The following is a 15,959-nucleotide window of genomic DNA, read 5'->3' as shown; positions in this document are numbered from 1 at the left end:
TTGTTTAACAGTCAAGCTAAATTTCACAAATATTTCGTATTCTCATGATTTTTGTGTATTTATTTTATCACCAAATTAATTATTTTCCAGGAATCTAATAGGTAAAGACATATTGAGCAAATCGGACCCCATGTGTGTAACATATATGAAACCATTTGGTGAGTCTCGTTGGGTTGAATACCATCGAACAGAGCATATCAAAAACACACATGATCCAGATTTTACAAAGAAAGTTCACGTTATGTACCGATTTGAAGAACAGCAGCCAATAAAGTTTGACATCTATGATATCGATTCCTCAAGTACAAATCTTACTGATCATGATTTTCTTGGATCAGCATACTGCACCTTGGGACAGATTGTGTCAAGTGGAAAGGTGAGTGCAATTGATTGTGAACTGCATTAAGCACCTTTAATTACTGTTAATTATAATTTCTCAAAGGATGTATCCTATGTATTTGTAATGATTTTCACCTTTTGTAATGTGTGTATCTGGCTATAATGTCTCATTATAGAACACAGTAACAAGATGTAAATGCAATGTGTAACAAATATCAGTTTACAAACTCCTCTGCACTTGAATCGAAGAAGAACGGCCAAATCACTGTTTACATAAGTATGTTTCATAGAATCATGATCTGAGACAAAATACATACCATCAAAGCCTGTAAAGTAAGTATTTCACAAGTACCTCATCACACGTGCGACTTGACATGTAATGGTAGTGGGTGTGTGCAAGATTACTTATAGGACGACAGCATGCATTTCACTCATTGCTGTTTTTGCCAAATGATAGTATTTATCTGAGTTGTAAAATTTGGTGATCATTGTCTTTCAGCCAAGATGATTAGTATTTATAAAATGGTGAATCTTGTGAGATGTTTGCATAAAAGCAATTGTGAGAGGATTAGTGGCACCTTAGGGATAACTATTCTAGAAACTATGGAGATCCACATGACATTATTGTGAATGTGTGTGAAGGCCGTCAGACATGTCATCATGTGCTAATGTGCTGCAGCACATTATAAATATTGCACTTAAATTGTGTTATTTCTCTTCAAACATGTGCTGCTATGCAAATGCAGTGGACAAAAACATGTTCAGAAACCAGTGAAATAATGGTCAACCACACTGCAATCAAATTAGAGAAGGGATGCACCTCTCTATTTTCTACTGTACATGCTTTGATGTGACGCCATCCCTTCTGACACTGTGGGTACTCCCCCATTTTTTGTTACTCGGTGACTTTAATTCACATCACTCCCTTTGGGTTCTCCCAGGACGTGTCAGAGAGATGCCCTCTTGGCTGACCTTCTTAACCGACTTAACCTCTTCAGCCTTAACACTGTAGCACCCACTTTCCTTTCTGGCTCCTCGCCCACCTATTCCCATTTGGGCTTATCCTTCTGCACTGCCCAGCTTGCCCATCGTCTTGAGTGGTCCTACTCGAGCAACCATTTCCTGTGTGCTATCCATTTGCTGGTTCCTATCCCATGCACGTGCACGCCTAAATAGCAGCTTCTTAAGGCTGACTGGCAGCTTTACTCCTCCTTGGCGACATTCGAAGTTGTGTTGACTAGGTCGAATATCTCACAAATGTTATCCTTACTGATGTAGAATGTTCCATCCACTGCACTTCCTCTCTACCACGTCCTGTCCCAGTCCCTTGGTGGACTGAGGCATACCGTAACGTAATTTGCGTACGTAGACGTGCTCTCCCCATTTTTAACTGCCACCCTATGCTGGCAAACTGCATTCATTATGAACAGATGGATACAAAGTGCCGTCGTGTTCTTCGGGATAGCAGAAGAGCTAGCTAGATTTCATTCACTAGTTCTTTTAACAGTTCCACACCTTCTTCTGTTGTGTGGGCCAACCTTAGATGGCTCTCTGGCACCAAGATCCATTCCCCAATTTCCGGCCTGACAGTCGCTGACGGTGTCATCGTGGACCCTATTATTACCTCAAACACCCTGGGCCACATTTTGCAGAAGCTCTACCCACTATCACTCTGCCTTCCTCCATCGGAAACGAGTGGAGGAGGCTCGGGTGATACTCTTCTGTTCTCCAAATCGTCAGTGCTACAGTGCTGCCTTTACTATGAGGGAACTAAATCATGCTCTCAGTTCATCCTGATCCTCTGCCCAAGGGCCAGATGCCATTCACATTCAGATGTTGCAGCACCTTTCTCTTGCGGGCAAGCACTTTCTGCATAGCACATACAACCGCATCTGGGCAGAGGGCACATTTCCTGGATGCTGGTGTGGAGCCACAGTCATACCCATACTGAAGTCTGGTAAGGACAAAAGCCTTCCTTCTAGCTACTGCCCCATCTCTCTTACCATCTGCGTTTGCAAGGTGATGGAATGTATGATTCATGCCTATCTAGTGTGGTGGCTTGAGTCTCGCCATTAACTAACGAATCCACAGTATAGATTTTGAGCGCGGCAATCTGCAGTTGACCATCTCGTTACTTTGTCCACCCATGTCATGAATGGTTTTCTGTGGAATTCCCAGACTGTGGCTGTGTTTTTCGGTTTGGACAAAGACTACGAAACCTGCTGGAGTGTTGGTATCCTCCGTACTCTTTACATGTGGGGGCTTCCGTGGGCGCCTGCTCTGTTTTCTTTGGGCATTTTTACAAGACCGAGTTTTCAAGGTGCATGTGGGTTCTGCATTGTTGGACACCTGTATCCAGAAAAATTGTGCCCCCTAGGGTTCGGTTCTGAGCATCGTCTTTCTTATTGCCATTAACCCTATAATAGCCTGTCTCCCGCTGGGCATCTCTGGCTCTATTTTTGTTGATGATTTTGCCATCTATTGCAGTTCTCCACGGATCTGTCTCACTGAGTGGCATCTTCAGCGCTGTCTTGATCGTCGTTACCCCTGGAGCATTGATGATGGCTTTCACGTTTCCACTGACAGAACCCTCTCTATGAATTTCTGGCGGTGCAAATGGTTTCTCCCACCATCTCTACACGTTGGGCCTGTTGCCCTTCCGTTCGTTGAAACTACGAAATTTCTGGTGCTCGTGCTCAGTAGGAAACTCTCTTGGTCCTCCCATGAGTCTTAGCTGGCAGCCTGGTGTACGCGGTCCCTCAATCTCCTGCGTGTCCTTAATGGTACTTTCTGGGGTGCTGAACGAATCACCCTCCTCCATTTGTACCAGTCCCTTGTTCATTCGAAACTCGACTATAGGTGCTTTGTTTATGCTTCTGCACGCCCATCCCTCTTGCGCTATCTCAACACTATCCACCATCATGGCAACCATTTGGCCACAGGCACCTTTTACACAAGCCCGGTTGAGAGTCTGTGTGCTGAAGCTACTGAACTACCACTTTCCTATGGCCGTGACTTTCTTCTCAGCAGGTATGTATGCTGTTTGTCTGCCATGAGTGGCCACCTCTCCTAGGCCTCCTTCGTTGCCGATTCCTTTGATCGGTTGTATGGGGCTCGTCCCTCTTCTCTGTTACCTCCTGGAGTCTACTTTTGCCACTTGCTACAGTGACTTAACTTCACACTACCTGCAGTGTTCCCAGTGGGTGTGAACCTTTCACCACTTTGGCTTCATAAAGTGGCCCGTGTTAACCTTGGCCTTCATTCACTTCCTAAGGACACTACTCCAGCCTCAGTCTATTGCCTCCAGTTTCACGACCTTCACCCCGGAACTTCGCGATAGTACCTTTGTATACACTGATGGCTCTCGGACTGACCATGGGGTTGGGTGTGCGTTCATCATTGGCACCCCTGTCTTTCGAATCGACTTCCGGCACACTCCTCAGTATTTACATCCGAGCTCTTTGCCTTGTAATTAGGCCATGGAGTACATCCAGCGACACAGCCTTTCCAATTGTGTTCTCTGCGCAGACTCACTCAGTGCCCTCCAAAGTTTCTGTGCACTGTACATTGCTAATCCCTTAGTGCAGCAGGTCCAGGAAAACTGTCACTTGCTCACTCTTGGTGAAGCCAGTGTCATGTTTCTGTGGGGCCATGGTCATATCAGTCTGCCAGGAAGTGAGGCTGCTGACACTGCTGTCAAGGCTGCAGTCCTCATACCTCATCGCGCGAGTACCTATATTCCCTCTGGTGATCTCTGCATTGCTATCTTTCAGGAGGTGGTGTCCCTTGGGCATCGCCAATGGCCCTCCCTTCACAGGGACGACCTCCTCTTGGCCCTCCCTCTGGGCGGATGTCATTTTAACTAGGCTGCATATTGGGCACTGCCTTTTTAGCCATTGTCATCATTTGCTAGTGGCTATTCCACCACTTTGTACACATTGCGCCCAAATTTTAACTGTCCGTTACATCCCCCCTCCCCCCCTCTCCATGAATCATGGACCTTGACGTTGGTGGGGAGGCTTGCGTGCCTCAGCGATGCACATGGCCGTACCGTAGGTGCAACCACAACGGAGGGGTATCTGTTGAGAGGCCAGACAAACATGTGGTTCCTGAAGAGGGGCAGCAGCCTTTTCAGTAGTTGCAGGGGCAACAGTCTGGATGATTGACTGATCTGCCCTTGTAACACTAACCAAAACGGCCTTGCTGTGCTGGTACTGCGAACGGCTGAAAGCAAGTGGAAACTACAGCCATAATTTTTCCCGAGGGCATGCAGCTTTACTGTATGGTTATATGATGATGGCGTCCACTTGGGTAAAATATTCTGGAGGTAAAATAGTCCCCCATTCAGATCTCTGGGTGGGGACTACTCAAGAGAACGTCGTTATCAGGAGAAAGAAAACTGGCGTTCTACGGATTGGAATGTCAGATCCGTTAATCGGGCAGGTAGGTTAGAAAATTTAAAAAGGGAAATGGATAGGTTAAAGTTAGATATAGTGGGAATTAGTGAAGTTCGGTGGCACGAGGAACAAGACTTTTTGGTCAGGTGAATACAAGGTTATAAATACAAAATCAAATAGGGGTAATGCAGGAGTATGTTTAATAATGAATAAAAAAAAAATAGGAGTTCGGGTAAGCTACTAAAAACAGCATAGTGAACGCATTATTGTGGCCAAGATAGACACGGAGTCCATGCCTACTACAGTAGTACAAGTTTATATGCCAGCTAGCTCTGCCGATGATGAAGAAATTGATGAAATGTCTGATGAGTTAAAAGAAATTACTCAGGTAGTGAAGGGAGACGAAAATTTAATAGTCATGGGTGACTGGAATTAGAGAGTAGGAAAAGGGAGAGAAGGAAACATAGCAGGTGAATATGGATTGGGGGTAAGAAATGAAAGAGGAAGCCGCCTGGTAGAATTTTGCACAGAGCATAACTTAATCATAGCTAGCACTTGGTTCAGGAATCATAAAAGAAGATTGTATACATGGCAGAATCCTGGAGATACTAGAAGGTATCAGATAGATTATGTAATGGTAAGACGGAGATTTAGGAACCAGGTTTTAAATTGTAAGACTTTCCAGGGGCAGATGTGGACTCTGACCACAATCTATTGGTTATGAACTGTAGATTAAAACTGAAGAAACTGCAAAAAGGTGGGAATTTAAGGAGATGGGACCTGGATAAAGTGACTAAACCAGAGGTTTTACAGAGTTTCAGGGAGAGCATAAGAGAACAGTTGACAGGAATGGGGGAAGAAATACAGTAGAAGAAGAAGAATGGGTAGCTCTGAGGGATGAAGTAGTGAAGGGCGCAGAGGATCAAGTAGGTAAAAAGACGAGGGCTAGTAGAAATCCTTGGGTAACAGAAGAAATATTGAATTTAATTGATGAAAGGAGAAAATGTAAAAATTCAGTAAATGAAGCAGGCAAAAAGGAATACAAACGTCTCAAAAATGAGATCGACAGGAAGTGCAAAATGGCTAAGCAGGGATGGCTAGACGACAAATGTAAGGATGTAGAGGCTTATCTCACTAGGCGTAGGATGGATACTGCCTACAGGAAAATTAGAGAGGTCTTTGGAGAAAAGAGAGCCACTTGTATGAGTATCAAGAGCTCAGATGGAAACTCAGTTCTAAGCAAAGAAGGGAAAACAGAAAGGTGGAAGGAGTATATAGAGGGTCCGTACAAGGGCGATGTACTTGAGCACAATATTGTGGAAATGGAAGAGAATATAGCTGAAGATGAAATGGGAGATACGATACTGCGTGAAGAGTTTGACAGAGCACTGAAAGACCTGAGTCGAAACAAGGTACGGGAGTAGACAACATTTCATTAGAACTACTGACGGCCTTTGGAGAGCCAGTCCTGACAAAACTCTACCATCTGGTGAACAAGATGTATGAGACAGGCAAAATACCTTCAGGCTTCAAGAAGAATATAATAATTCCAATCCCAAAGAAAGCAGGTGTTGACAGGTGTGAAAATTACCGAACTATCAGTTTAATAAGTCACATCTGCTAAATACTAACGCGAATTCTTTACAGACGAATGGAAAAACTGGTAGAAGCAGACCTCGGGGAAGATCAGTTTGGATTCCATAGAAGTGTTGGAACACGTGAGGCAATACTGACCTTACGATTTACCTTAGAATAAAGATTAAGGAAAGGCAAACCTATGTTTCTAGCATTTGTAGGCTTAGAGAAAGCTTTGGACAATGTTGACTGGAATACTCTCTTTCAAATTCTAAAGCTGGCAGGGGTAAAATACTGGGAGTGAAAGGCTATTTACAATTTGTAGAGAAACCAGATGGCAGTCATATGAGTCGAGGCACATGAAAGGGAAGCAGAGGTTGTGAAAGGAGTGAGACAGGGTTTTAGCCTCTCTCCGATGTTATTCAATCTGTATACTGAGCAATTGCCGATCACACTTTAATTCTGTGAGAGACAGCAAAGGACTTGGAAGAGCAGTTGAATGGAATGGGCAGTGTCTTTAAAGGATATAAGATGAACATCAACAAAAGCAAAACGAGGATAATGGAATATAATCGAATTAAGTCAGGTGATGCTGAGGGAATTAGATTAGGAAATGAGGGAAATGAGACGCTTAAAGTAGTAAAGCAGTTTTGCTATTTGGGGAGCAAAGTAACTGATGATGGTCGAAGTAGAGAAGATATAAAATGTAGACTGGCAATGGCAAGGAAAGCGTTTCTTAAGAAGAGAAATGTGTTTACATCGAGTATAGATTTAAGTGTCAGCAAGTCGTTTCTGAAAGTATTTGTATGGAGTGTAGCCATGTATGGAAGTGAAACATGGACAATAAATAGTTTAGACAAGAAGAGAATAGAAGCTTTTGAAATGTGGTGCTACAGAAGAATGCTGAAGAGTAGATGGGTAGATCACATAACTAACGAGAAGGTACTGAATAGAATTGGAGACAAGATGAGTTTGTGGCACAACTTGACAAGAAGGAGGGACCGGTTGGTAGGACATGTTTTGAGGCATCAAGGGATGACAAATTTAGCATTGGAGGGCAGTGTGGAGGGTAAAAATCGTAGAGGGAGACAAAGAGATGAACACACTAAGCAGATTCAGAAGGATGTAGGTTGCAGCAAGTACTGGGAGGTGAAGAAGCTTGCACAGGATAGAGTAGCATGGAGAGCTGCATCAAACCAGTCTCAGGACTGAAGACAACAACAACAACAACAACAACAACAACAACAACAACAACATACATTCCAGTTTGGGTTTGCCATCTGATTTATCAGCCATTTTAGCGAAGGACGTGTGGGCTGTCGACCGCGTTTTACTATGGCGAAAGCAGTTTAATTATTAGTTTTTGATCTCCACTTCTGTATGACGTTTTTAGCTCTTTTTCCACGTGCCTGTTTTTAGCTGTCTCCTATTCTGTCTATTGGGACTGGCGTACAGTCGTTTAACTCCTCTCTGTGTGTTCATGTTCTATAGTTTTGACTTTGGGTGCGTGTGACCCCAGTTGTTTTTTGCGCCCTAAAACAAAACATAACAAGCTATGTTGTTCACATCAGATCAGTGTTTTTCTTTGAAAATTTGTGTAAAGTATTGTGCAAGCGTAGAGTATGAGGGATTTTTGAGGAGCAGTTCACGTGGCCCAGTGGTCAGCTGCACCAATTGGCAGTTCGTCAGCTCTGGTTTGATTTCTGCCACTGTCAAATTTTTTTCTCCAGTTTATTGTATTCACACATTGTTAAACTATTTATTGTAAAATTTAAATGTGTTTGAACAGTTCACTTTATACACGTAAAATATATTCAATTTACTTACAATCACTACCCTTTAAGTGAAAAGGCTATAGGTGATTGTAAAAAAAGTGGTTCTATAAGTAAATTTAATGTGGAAGTCCATGAAAAGAGTCGGATTTCTGTGTGTGATGTTTGCAATGCACCTCTTCATTTTCAGTGTTTGTTATTCAGTAACAGTGATGTGTGAGATAGAGAGGAAGTGAAAGATCTGGGACATATTAATGCATTAATAAAGAAACAACAGAATCAAAAAAACAACATACTTGACCTTAGAGTATGAGAGAAAACTAATATTGTTACAATATTAAGTCACATCTATCATGATGATGCCGTGAAACACAATCTTTTTTTGTAATATTGTAGCACAGTTATAAAATTTTGCAAGGGCCGCTACTGTATCCAAGTACAAATTGTTGGAAAAATATTTCTGATTAAATGATATATTCTGAATATATATGTTCCTTTTTTGTTATGAGAAGAATTTGGTATTCTACGAAATTTATAAAAATCAAACATAACTGCCCTAAAATATTTAGCTAGAGCAGCTTTCTCTAAAAATTGTCTAGAATGAACAGTCAGGCATCCAATCATGATTGAAATGCACTTGATTTATTGACAACAGACAGACTTGACCTGCTTTACAATGTTCACATAATGATGGGATCAGTGATCACAGTATAACTGTAGCAACAATGAGCAAGGTACAAAGGGCTAGAAAATGAAACAGGAAAGTTTAAATGTTCAGTAAGTTTGATGAGGAGGATGTTATCTCATTTCTCAGAAAGGAATTAGAATCAATTTATTCGTGTAGTGGACATATAGTGAAACAGTGACTCAAGCTAAAGTGAATAACTGAACAATCACTAGAAAAATACGAACCTTGCAAAGTAATTGTAGGTGGGTGACATCCCTCTTGGTATTCAGACATCAGGAAACTTATTAAGAAACAACACCTGTTGTGCAAAAGATAACAAAACACAAATCTGCAGACAGGCAAGTGATAATTGAAATAATTTCAGCCATCAGGAGGGCAATGCATGGAGCCTTCACTTAGTATCATTCCAAAATACTATCACAGGGCATTGGAAGAAAATCTGATCATGTGTTAAGGCAGTCAGTGACCCAGAAGACTCACTGTATAGGCACTTGAAGTCGAGAAATAAACCAAAATATAAAACAGTGAAACAAAAGCCAGGATGTTGAATAGTAACTGATAAAAACTGCAATAATATGCAGTTAGATCTCAACAAAATTTCAACCAACTTCCGCTTATAGGGAGATGGAAAGCTGTTGTTATCCCTATTCTGCCAGTGCCATTTCACCCTTTGAATAGGTGCACTTCTCAAAAGAACTGCGAGTGTGCAGACTCTAAAATTTTTGCTGAATGTATGTAACGTATATGCTTGCATTTACATGTAAAATGAACAAAATGCCTCTTATAGATTGAAAATAGTTTTTATTCTTTCACTCATAAAATTTCGCATTTTTAAATACATTTTTTAAAATACATTTTTTAAATACATTAAAGTACCTGTTGAGTTGGTGGTTCTCAATTTACCTGTAATAACTTGTTACCATGCTGAATACAAATTGGCCAAATTTATGAAATGGAAAGTTGCAACTCACCATACAGCAGAGATGCTGAGTCCCATATAAGCACAACAAAAAGACTGTCACAAATAAAGCTTTGGACCATTAAGGCTTTTGTCAAAAATAGGTATCTCTCTCTCTCTCTCTCTCTCTCTCTCTCTCTCTCTCTCTCCACACACACACACACACACACACACACACACACACACACACACACACACACACACACACACATGCAGACTCGTGTGTGTGTGTGTGTGTGTGTGTACACCTTTATTTGTGACAGTCTTTTTCTTGTGCCTATTTGCGACTCAGCATCTCCAGTATATTGTAAGTGGAAACTTTCCTTTTCATGATATTGTTGCATTCCATCCTGGATTTTCCATTGTTTGAATTGACCAAATTTCATGTTTCTGGCCAGTTAGTTTAGAGGATAATGGTACCTGAAAGTCAAAAACTGTAGTTTTGAGAAAAAATCAATTTAAAGTTTAGTATTGCAATTTTAGTATAGTTATTGATGAGAATTACTTTCTACTAATATTTTCCTGCACCATACTGAGCATCATGTGAATCATACTGATCTTTCCTTCTCTTGGTCTCTCGTCTTTTCTCTATAGATTCTTTTGTGCATTTTAAATTAGCAATTTTTGCTTAGCTGATCCTCATTATCTATTTGCACCAAGGATTTTGCAGTATTTCCACTAATTTTGTGCCTAGTACTTCCAAAACATCCAGTTTTCTTGTTAAACTATAATTGAAGCATAAAATAGCATCATAAATGCCAAATTTCTGTCTGACACACCTGTTTGCCACTGAACAATTAAAGATCCTGAAAAAACTCTTGCTGCTTCCATCCCACCACTTGGACTAGTACAATTCATCTGACAATTATGTTCGTGCTCTTTCTCAGTTTCACTGCCACAAGTTTTACAGTACTTGCTTACAATTTCTAGATCAATTATCTTACCTGTATCAAATAATGTAGCTGCCATGACACCATTTAGTGAAGTGTGGCAAAGTTTGTGCCAGCTGCCATCAAAACATGCACCACTTTCACTGTAATCAATTTTCTGGACTTCTTCTTCAACTTCTTCCTTCATTGAGATGTTACAAACTTTAGCAACAACAGTTCCAATAATTTTATTGGTAAGACATAAATTTTGCAAGTGGGTTTGGAATGTCAGATAATGCACATAAGTTTGCCTGCTTCCATCCCTTTACTAATAGATCTGAGACTATGAACTAGCCTTATGTTGTTATTCTCATACAAATTATTATTTGCCATTTCTGATGTCATTGTTGTAGCAACTGCACCATATTTTGTACAATTCAATGCCAGGTTTGACACAGTCCCTTTGCGAAGGCACTGATTCTCTCCCAAGGATACTTCATCACCACATATTCTGCACACAGTATTTTTGGAAATGAAATCACAGAGCACGCTAAGGTTCACCACAATATTTTCAAACAAGTGTTCATCTCCACTATCTGACTGGTAGGAAACTCCTAGAAAACACTGCAGTCTCTTTCTGGAGGTGCTGATTATGTTTACGTCTAAAGTTCTTGGTTCGTTTGACCCACTAATGTCATTTACCATTACATATTTATTTCCTCTGAATTTTAATTTAGGTGAGAATTTCTTCATTCACAGCATTTTTGTGAAAACTTGCAAAACCAGAGAAAATATAAACCAACACATACATCATCACTTGCAACAAGTTTCACTAAATACAATCGATAGTGCTTGGAAACAATAACAAACATGATCAGAATGATGAGCATCGATAGTAGATACCGGGTAGGGAACCTCGACACAATATAACTTCAGAAACAGGGAGTAATGTGTAAAGAATAAAAGGAGCCTGTGCATTATCTCTGCATGATGCAAAAAAGGAGGTGTGGCATTTAAATGACAGATTGCATAAAGTGTGAGAAAAACCATCATAACTCATGGAAAAAATTGTTATATTTATATGAAACAAAAACTGCAGGAAATAGCAGGCATATCAAATTCACAAAAATCTAAAAATTGGTTTTTTTGAGCCTATTTGCCTACTGCCTCCCCTTAATAAGGAGCAGGGCTGGATCTGAGTTTTATGAAGGGGGGCAACCTTAAATTTGCCGCCCCTTCTTTCACCCCCACTCATAAAAATAAAAAAATTTTGAGAGTAATTTGGGTAATATATTTCGAAATAAATATCAGTATCTGACAATATTAACTTATTTTGTTAAACGAATTAATGTCAAAGAAAACAAACATAAACAATTTTAAAATATACAAGAATATACCATAAGTCTCATACAGTAATCAATTTAAAACTTTGCTTTCAGACCTTTTTTTGACTGCAAAAACATTTATGATATCATCATAGTTTATGGAAGCAGCTCATTTGTTCTCTATGGAGATAATACTGAGATATGTTAATCTTTGTTCAGCAGTCAAGCTCCTCAAATGATTTGTAATTAGTTTCAGCTTGCTGAAACTTCTTTCTCCTGAGGAAACAGATACTGGTATGGTAAGGAATATTCTTAAGCTTGCAGTAATGTACCAATTTATTTTAATACATCAAACTTAATGTGGATGATGCAGTGGCATTTTGCATCTCTCTCTCTTTTACCAGGGCATGGTTTTTGAAACTTTCAATTTCAAAAATAAATTCTTCCTTGTTTAGCTCTTCTTTGTAGATATCAGACAGTTCTGTTGCTTTGGCCTTTAAGTCTTCCACTTCCATTTCTTGAATTTGAACACCACACAGAAAACTATATTTTGCACTAATGTTCTCTAGTGCAGTAAACTGGGTACTCAGCTCCAGTATCACTCTGTCAATTATTTCTAACAGGGACATACTAAAGAAATCGTCCTGCAAAATGTTTGGATGCTTCATCCTCGCAAAGCTCATCCGTCATTTTTTTTTCTTTCTTTCTTTTGGTCCATTTTTCTGAGAATACCATTGATACCTCATAATCTTCTGCTAGCACTTTGGCCTCAGAAATAGTTTCAGAGGTACAAGAGTCACTGGAAATTTTCAGAAAGTTCAAAAGGCCTTGAATGTTTCGGACAGCTTTATCAATTGTAAGGTCTTCTCTTTGCAGAAACTGATTAACATGATCTATTTTTTTCAATATTGCATACCAGAAACAAATTAAGCCAATAAATTTTAGTTTTCTCATATTTTTTAAAAAGGAGCTTGCCTCTGTTTTTGTTTCTAGTGTTGAGAATTTATAAGTTTCAATTTCTTCCAGAGCCTTTACAACTTTATGAAAATGCTTATAAACTGCTTCAACTGCCTCTACTTTTGCAGACCACCTAGTCTTGCTGTGGGGTTTTAATGTTGTGGGTAAATGTTTTTGTAAGATTTCCCATCTCGATGTGTAACCCACAAAGAATAGATACAAACGGTGGACAGTTCCAAAAAAGGTTTTTGCATCAGCAGATGTGTTGGCTGCATGTGTTCCTACTAAATTTAAAGAGTGAGCAGCACATGGTACGAAATAGGCCAGGTTATTCTTCTCAAGTAATCTTGACTGGACCCCTTTGTACTTTCCAGTCATGTTTGCCCCATTGTCATAAGACTGACCTCTGCAGTATTTAATGTTCAACCCATCTTGTTCCACTTTTTTAGTATTTCTTGACCAAGACCTTCTCCTGTTTTGTCTGTAACTATAAAAAAGTCAACAAAACTACTTGAGTCATCTGCTCATTCTGGCTGATATCTGGAGTGCAGTTAAACATCAATGAAAAGTATGTAGCATCTAAAATATCTTTAATTATGTCTTGTCTTATTTTGTGGGCAATCAAGTCAAGGAACTCACCCTGTATACGTTTGGAAAAATAGCTAATATGCCCTTTTTGTGTGGCGTTCAATATGCAGATGAAGGGGGACACTATAGTGTGATACAAGAGCAATGGTATTTAGAAATTTCCCACTGTGGACCACCAAAATCATCAACCTCTTTTGTTCCTCTAAACGGACTTCTTTGCTTGGCTAGAAAAACAGCATCAATAATACAGTGCAACATTGCTCTCCAGTGAGATTCCTCTTTTTTTTATCTGGTCTTGCATCCCTCTGTCAATGCTTCCTCTTCCGAGAGAAGACTCTAGAGCCTTCGAAGAGCAAAAGCAAAATTTATGGTTTGGTGATCTTTCATGGGCAGGCAATTTTTCACCAACCTTTTTCCAATTAACAATCCCTTCCTCTTTAGCTGAGAATGATTTTGAATGAAAACGAGCCTAAGTGACAAGATAACCTGCAGGGAATACAATATAAAGTGTTTTTGATTTCGCTATAACCTAGCCATGATATTTTAACTTTTGTCCCATTTTTTAACTGCTTTAGAAACCAATCTTTACTTAAATTGCAACCTTCTCTATAGCTCTTACTGATGTCAGGATCATGTTCATTTTCTGCTCTCATTTTTGTAATGTTACATCTTCCAGAGTCAGAAAACCTCTTCGGCCATGTACCAGGATCGTTAAAATCAAACTAAAACTCAGAAGTTTCATCCTTTTTGCTGAACACTAGCCACTGTTCTAGAAAGTTATCTTTCACATTCCTTCGCAGTGTCATCTATTACATTTGTACTCAGGCCATAATCCATAATGAACTTGGGAGATTTACTGTATGAGTAATTTGTTTACATCATTCTCTGTTGTGGTAGTGTTACAGTAACTTCAAGGGATTGATCCCTGAGTCAACCCATATGAAGTGGTCCAGTGAGGATTGCTTGACCACTTTTAATTATTTCGATTTTTTTTATGTGATTACCCTATAATTGAGAAGTTCAAAGCACCCTTTAAAAAAACTAACTTGCACTATTACTGAATGGCGGCCATTTTTATTTGTAAGTGCAAGACGATTTTCCAGTTTGGAGACTTTAGCGATAATTTGAAGATCTCAGATTGGGATTGAGTTACAACTTTGCAATTGGCATGCTTGTTTTTAGAAAAGTCTCCTTTACAACCTTGTCCATTACACAAAATACCCTAAATACAATTTACATTATATAATCTTACCTGATGTTTTGTTTTCTTTACTGACAGCAGGTTTTGTGAAAAAGGAATCCAATTTTCATGTATAACACCTCACTTATTTTTTTCTTCCTCTCTTCTGCTATTTTTCTATACGTCGCCCCACTACTCCGTTTTCTGCCATCCATCACTGTACAACTTATTAAGCAAATTTAAATACACAACAGAAGAACAATAGAGATCAATACCAACTTGTACTTTTTCGCAACATGTAAAAGAGTGCTGTCCTTAAACTGCTGGACTAATAAGCCACGGTAGTCAGTCATGTTGAACAAGTATTTGGGGTAAGCGTGTACAGAGACATGAAGTGGAAAAATGTTTTATGCTCAGTTGTAGTTAAAGCAAATGGAAGGGCATGATTCATTTGGAAATGGCAGTTTGTCGTCAAAAGAGGTGGCATTCAACACAGTTGTGCAGTCCATATTTCATTACTGTTCACACATGCCAGGTTGGAATAACAGGGAGCATGGTGTGGGTACAAAGACTGGTGGTGGAAATATACACAGACCTGTTTGACTGTCAAAGTGTGTCTGAAATGATGAGAAATAACTGGCGCACACACACACACACACACACACACACACACACACACACACACACATGAAGAAAGCTGTTGTATTTCACATGAGCACATGCTTAGAAGAAAACCTTAAGAACAGTCTTTCAGAGCAGAAACAATAAAAATATTCTTTAGTGCCTTCATCACAGAGGTAAAACTAAAGCATATAACTGCTTGGACAAAGGCATGCAAACAGTCGTTCAGTCATGATTGCTGTCCTCCATCTATGAATGGAATGGGGAAAACCTTAACGTATGGTGCAACAAAATTACTCTGTCACACAATTCATAATGATTCACTGAATATAGATGTCAAAAGTTAAAAACGTCTATTTTCCTTTTCCTGTTAGAATAGAATAAATTTTTGCACGTTTGTGGAATACAAATTATGATGACCCATTGTGCTTCAACATATGGCAACAGTAGTTAACGTTGGTATCCGTACTAATGGAAAACTTTTATTTATATTATAAAACATGCATTAATTTATGTCTGTTTTGGTGTTACTTATAAAGTAACCATGCATCGTGTAGTGACAAAAAGGTTAACACATTTTATTAACTTCTGTGTGAAAGAGGCTTCAGATCCCCACAATGGCATTCAAGTTTAGATTTTTTGTAGCTTACTTTGAAAACTTTTGATGAATCCTTGAATGGCTCCTTCAAA

The 15,959-nt window shown here is 39.6% G+C and overlaps 1 protein-coding gene across 1 annotated transcript in view; it reads left to right on the top strand.

The window, feature by feature from the left end:
• Window positions 1-15,959, top strand: part of LOC124794886 (copine-8-like) — a 131,008-nt gene that overhangs the window by 43,252 nt on the left and 71,797 nt on the right. The window contains exon 2 of the mRNA XM_047258582.1: window positions 91-376. Coding sequence (XP_047114538.1) covers window positions 91-376 — 286 coding nt within the window. The remainder of the gene's footprint in view (window positions 1-90; window positions 377-15,959) is intronic.

The sequence above is a fragment of the Schistocerca piceifrons genome, chromosome 4 (genome assembly GCF_021461385.2).
Source record: "Schistocerca piceifrons isolate TAMUIC-IGC-003096 chromosome 4, iqSchPice1.1, whole genome shotgun sequence".
Classification (NCBI taxonomy): Eukaryota; Metazoa; Arthropoda; class Insecta; order Orthoptera; family Acrididae; genus Schistocerca; species Schistocerca piceifrons.
The sequence above is the reverse complement of the archived record's forward strand: the minus strand, read 5'-3'. Positions and strand labels throughout refer to the sequence as shown.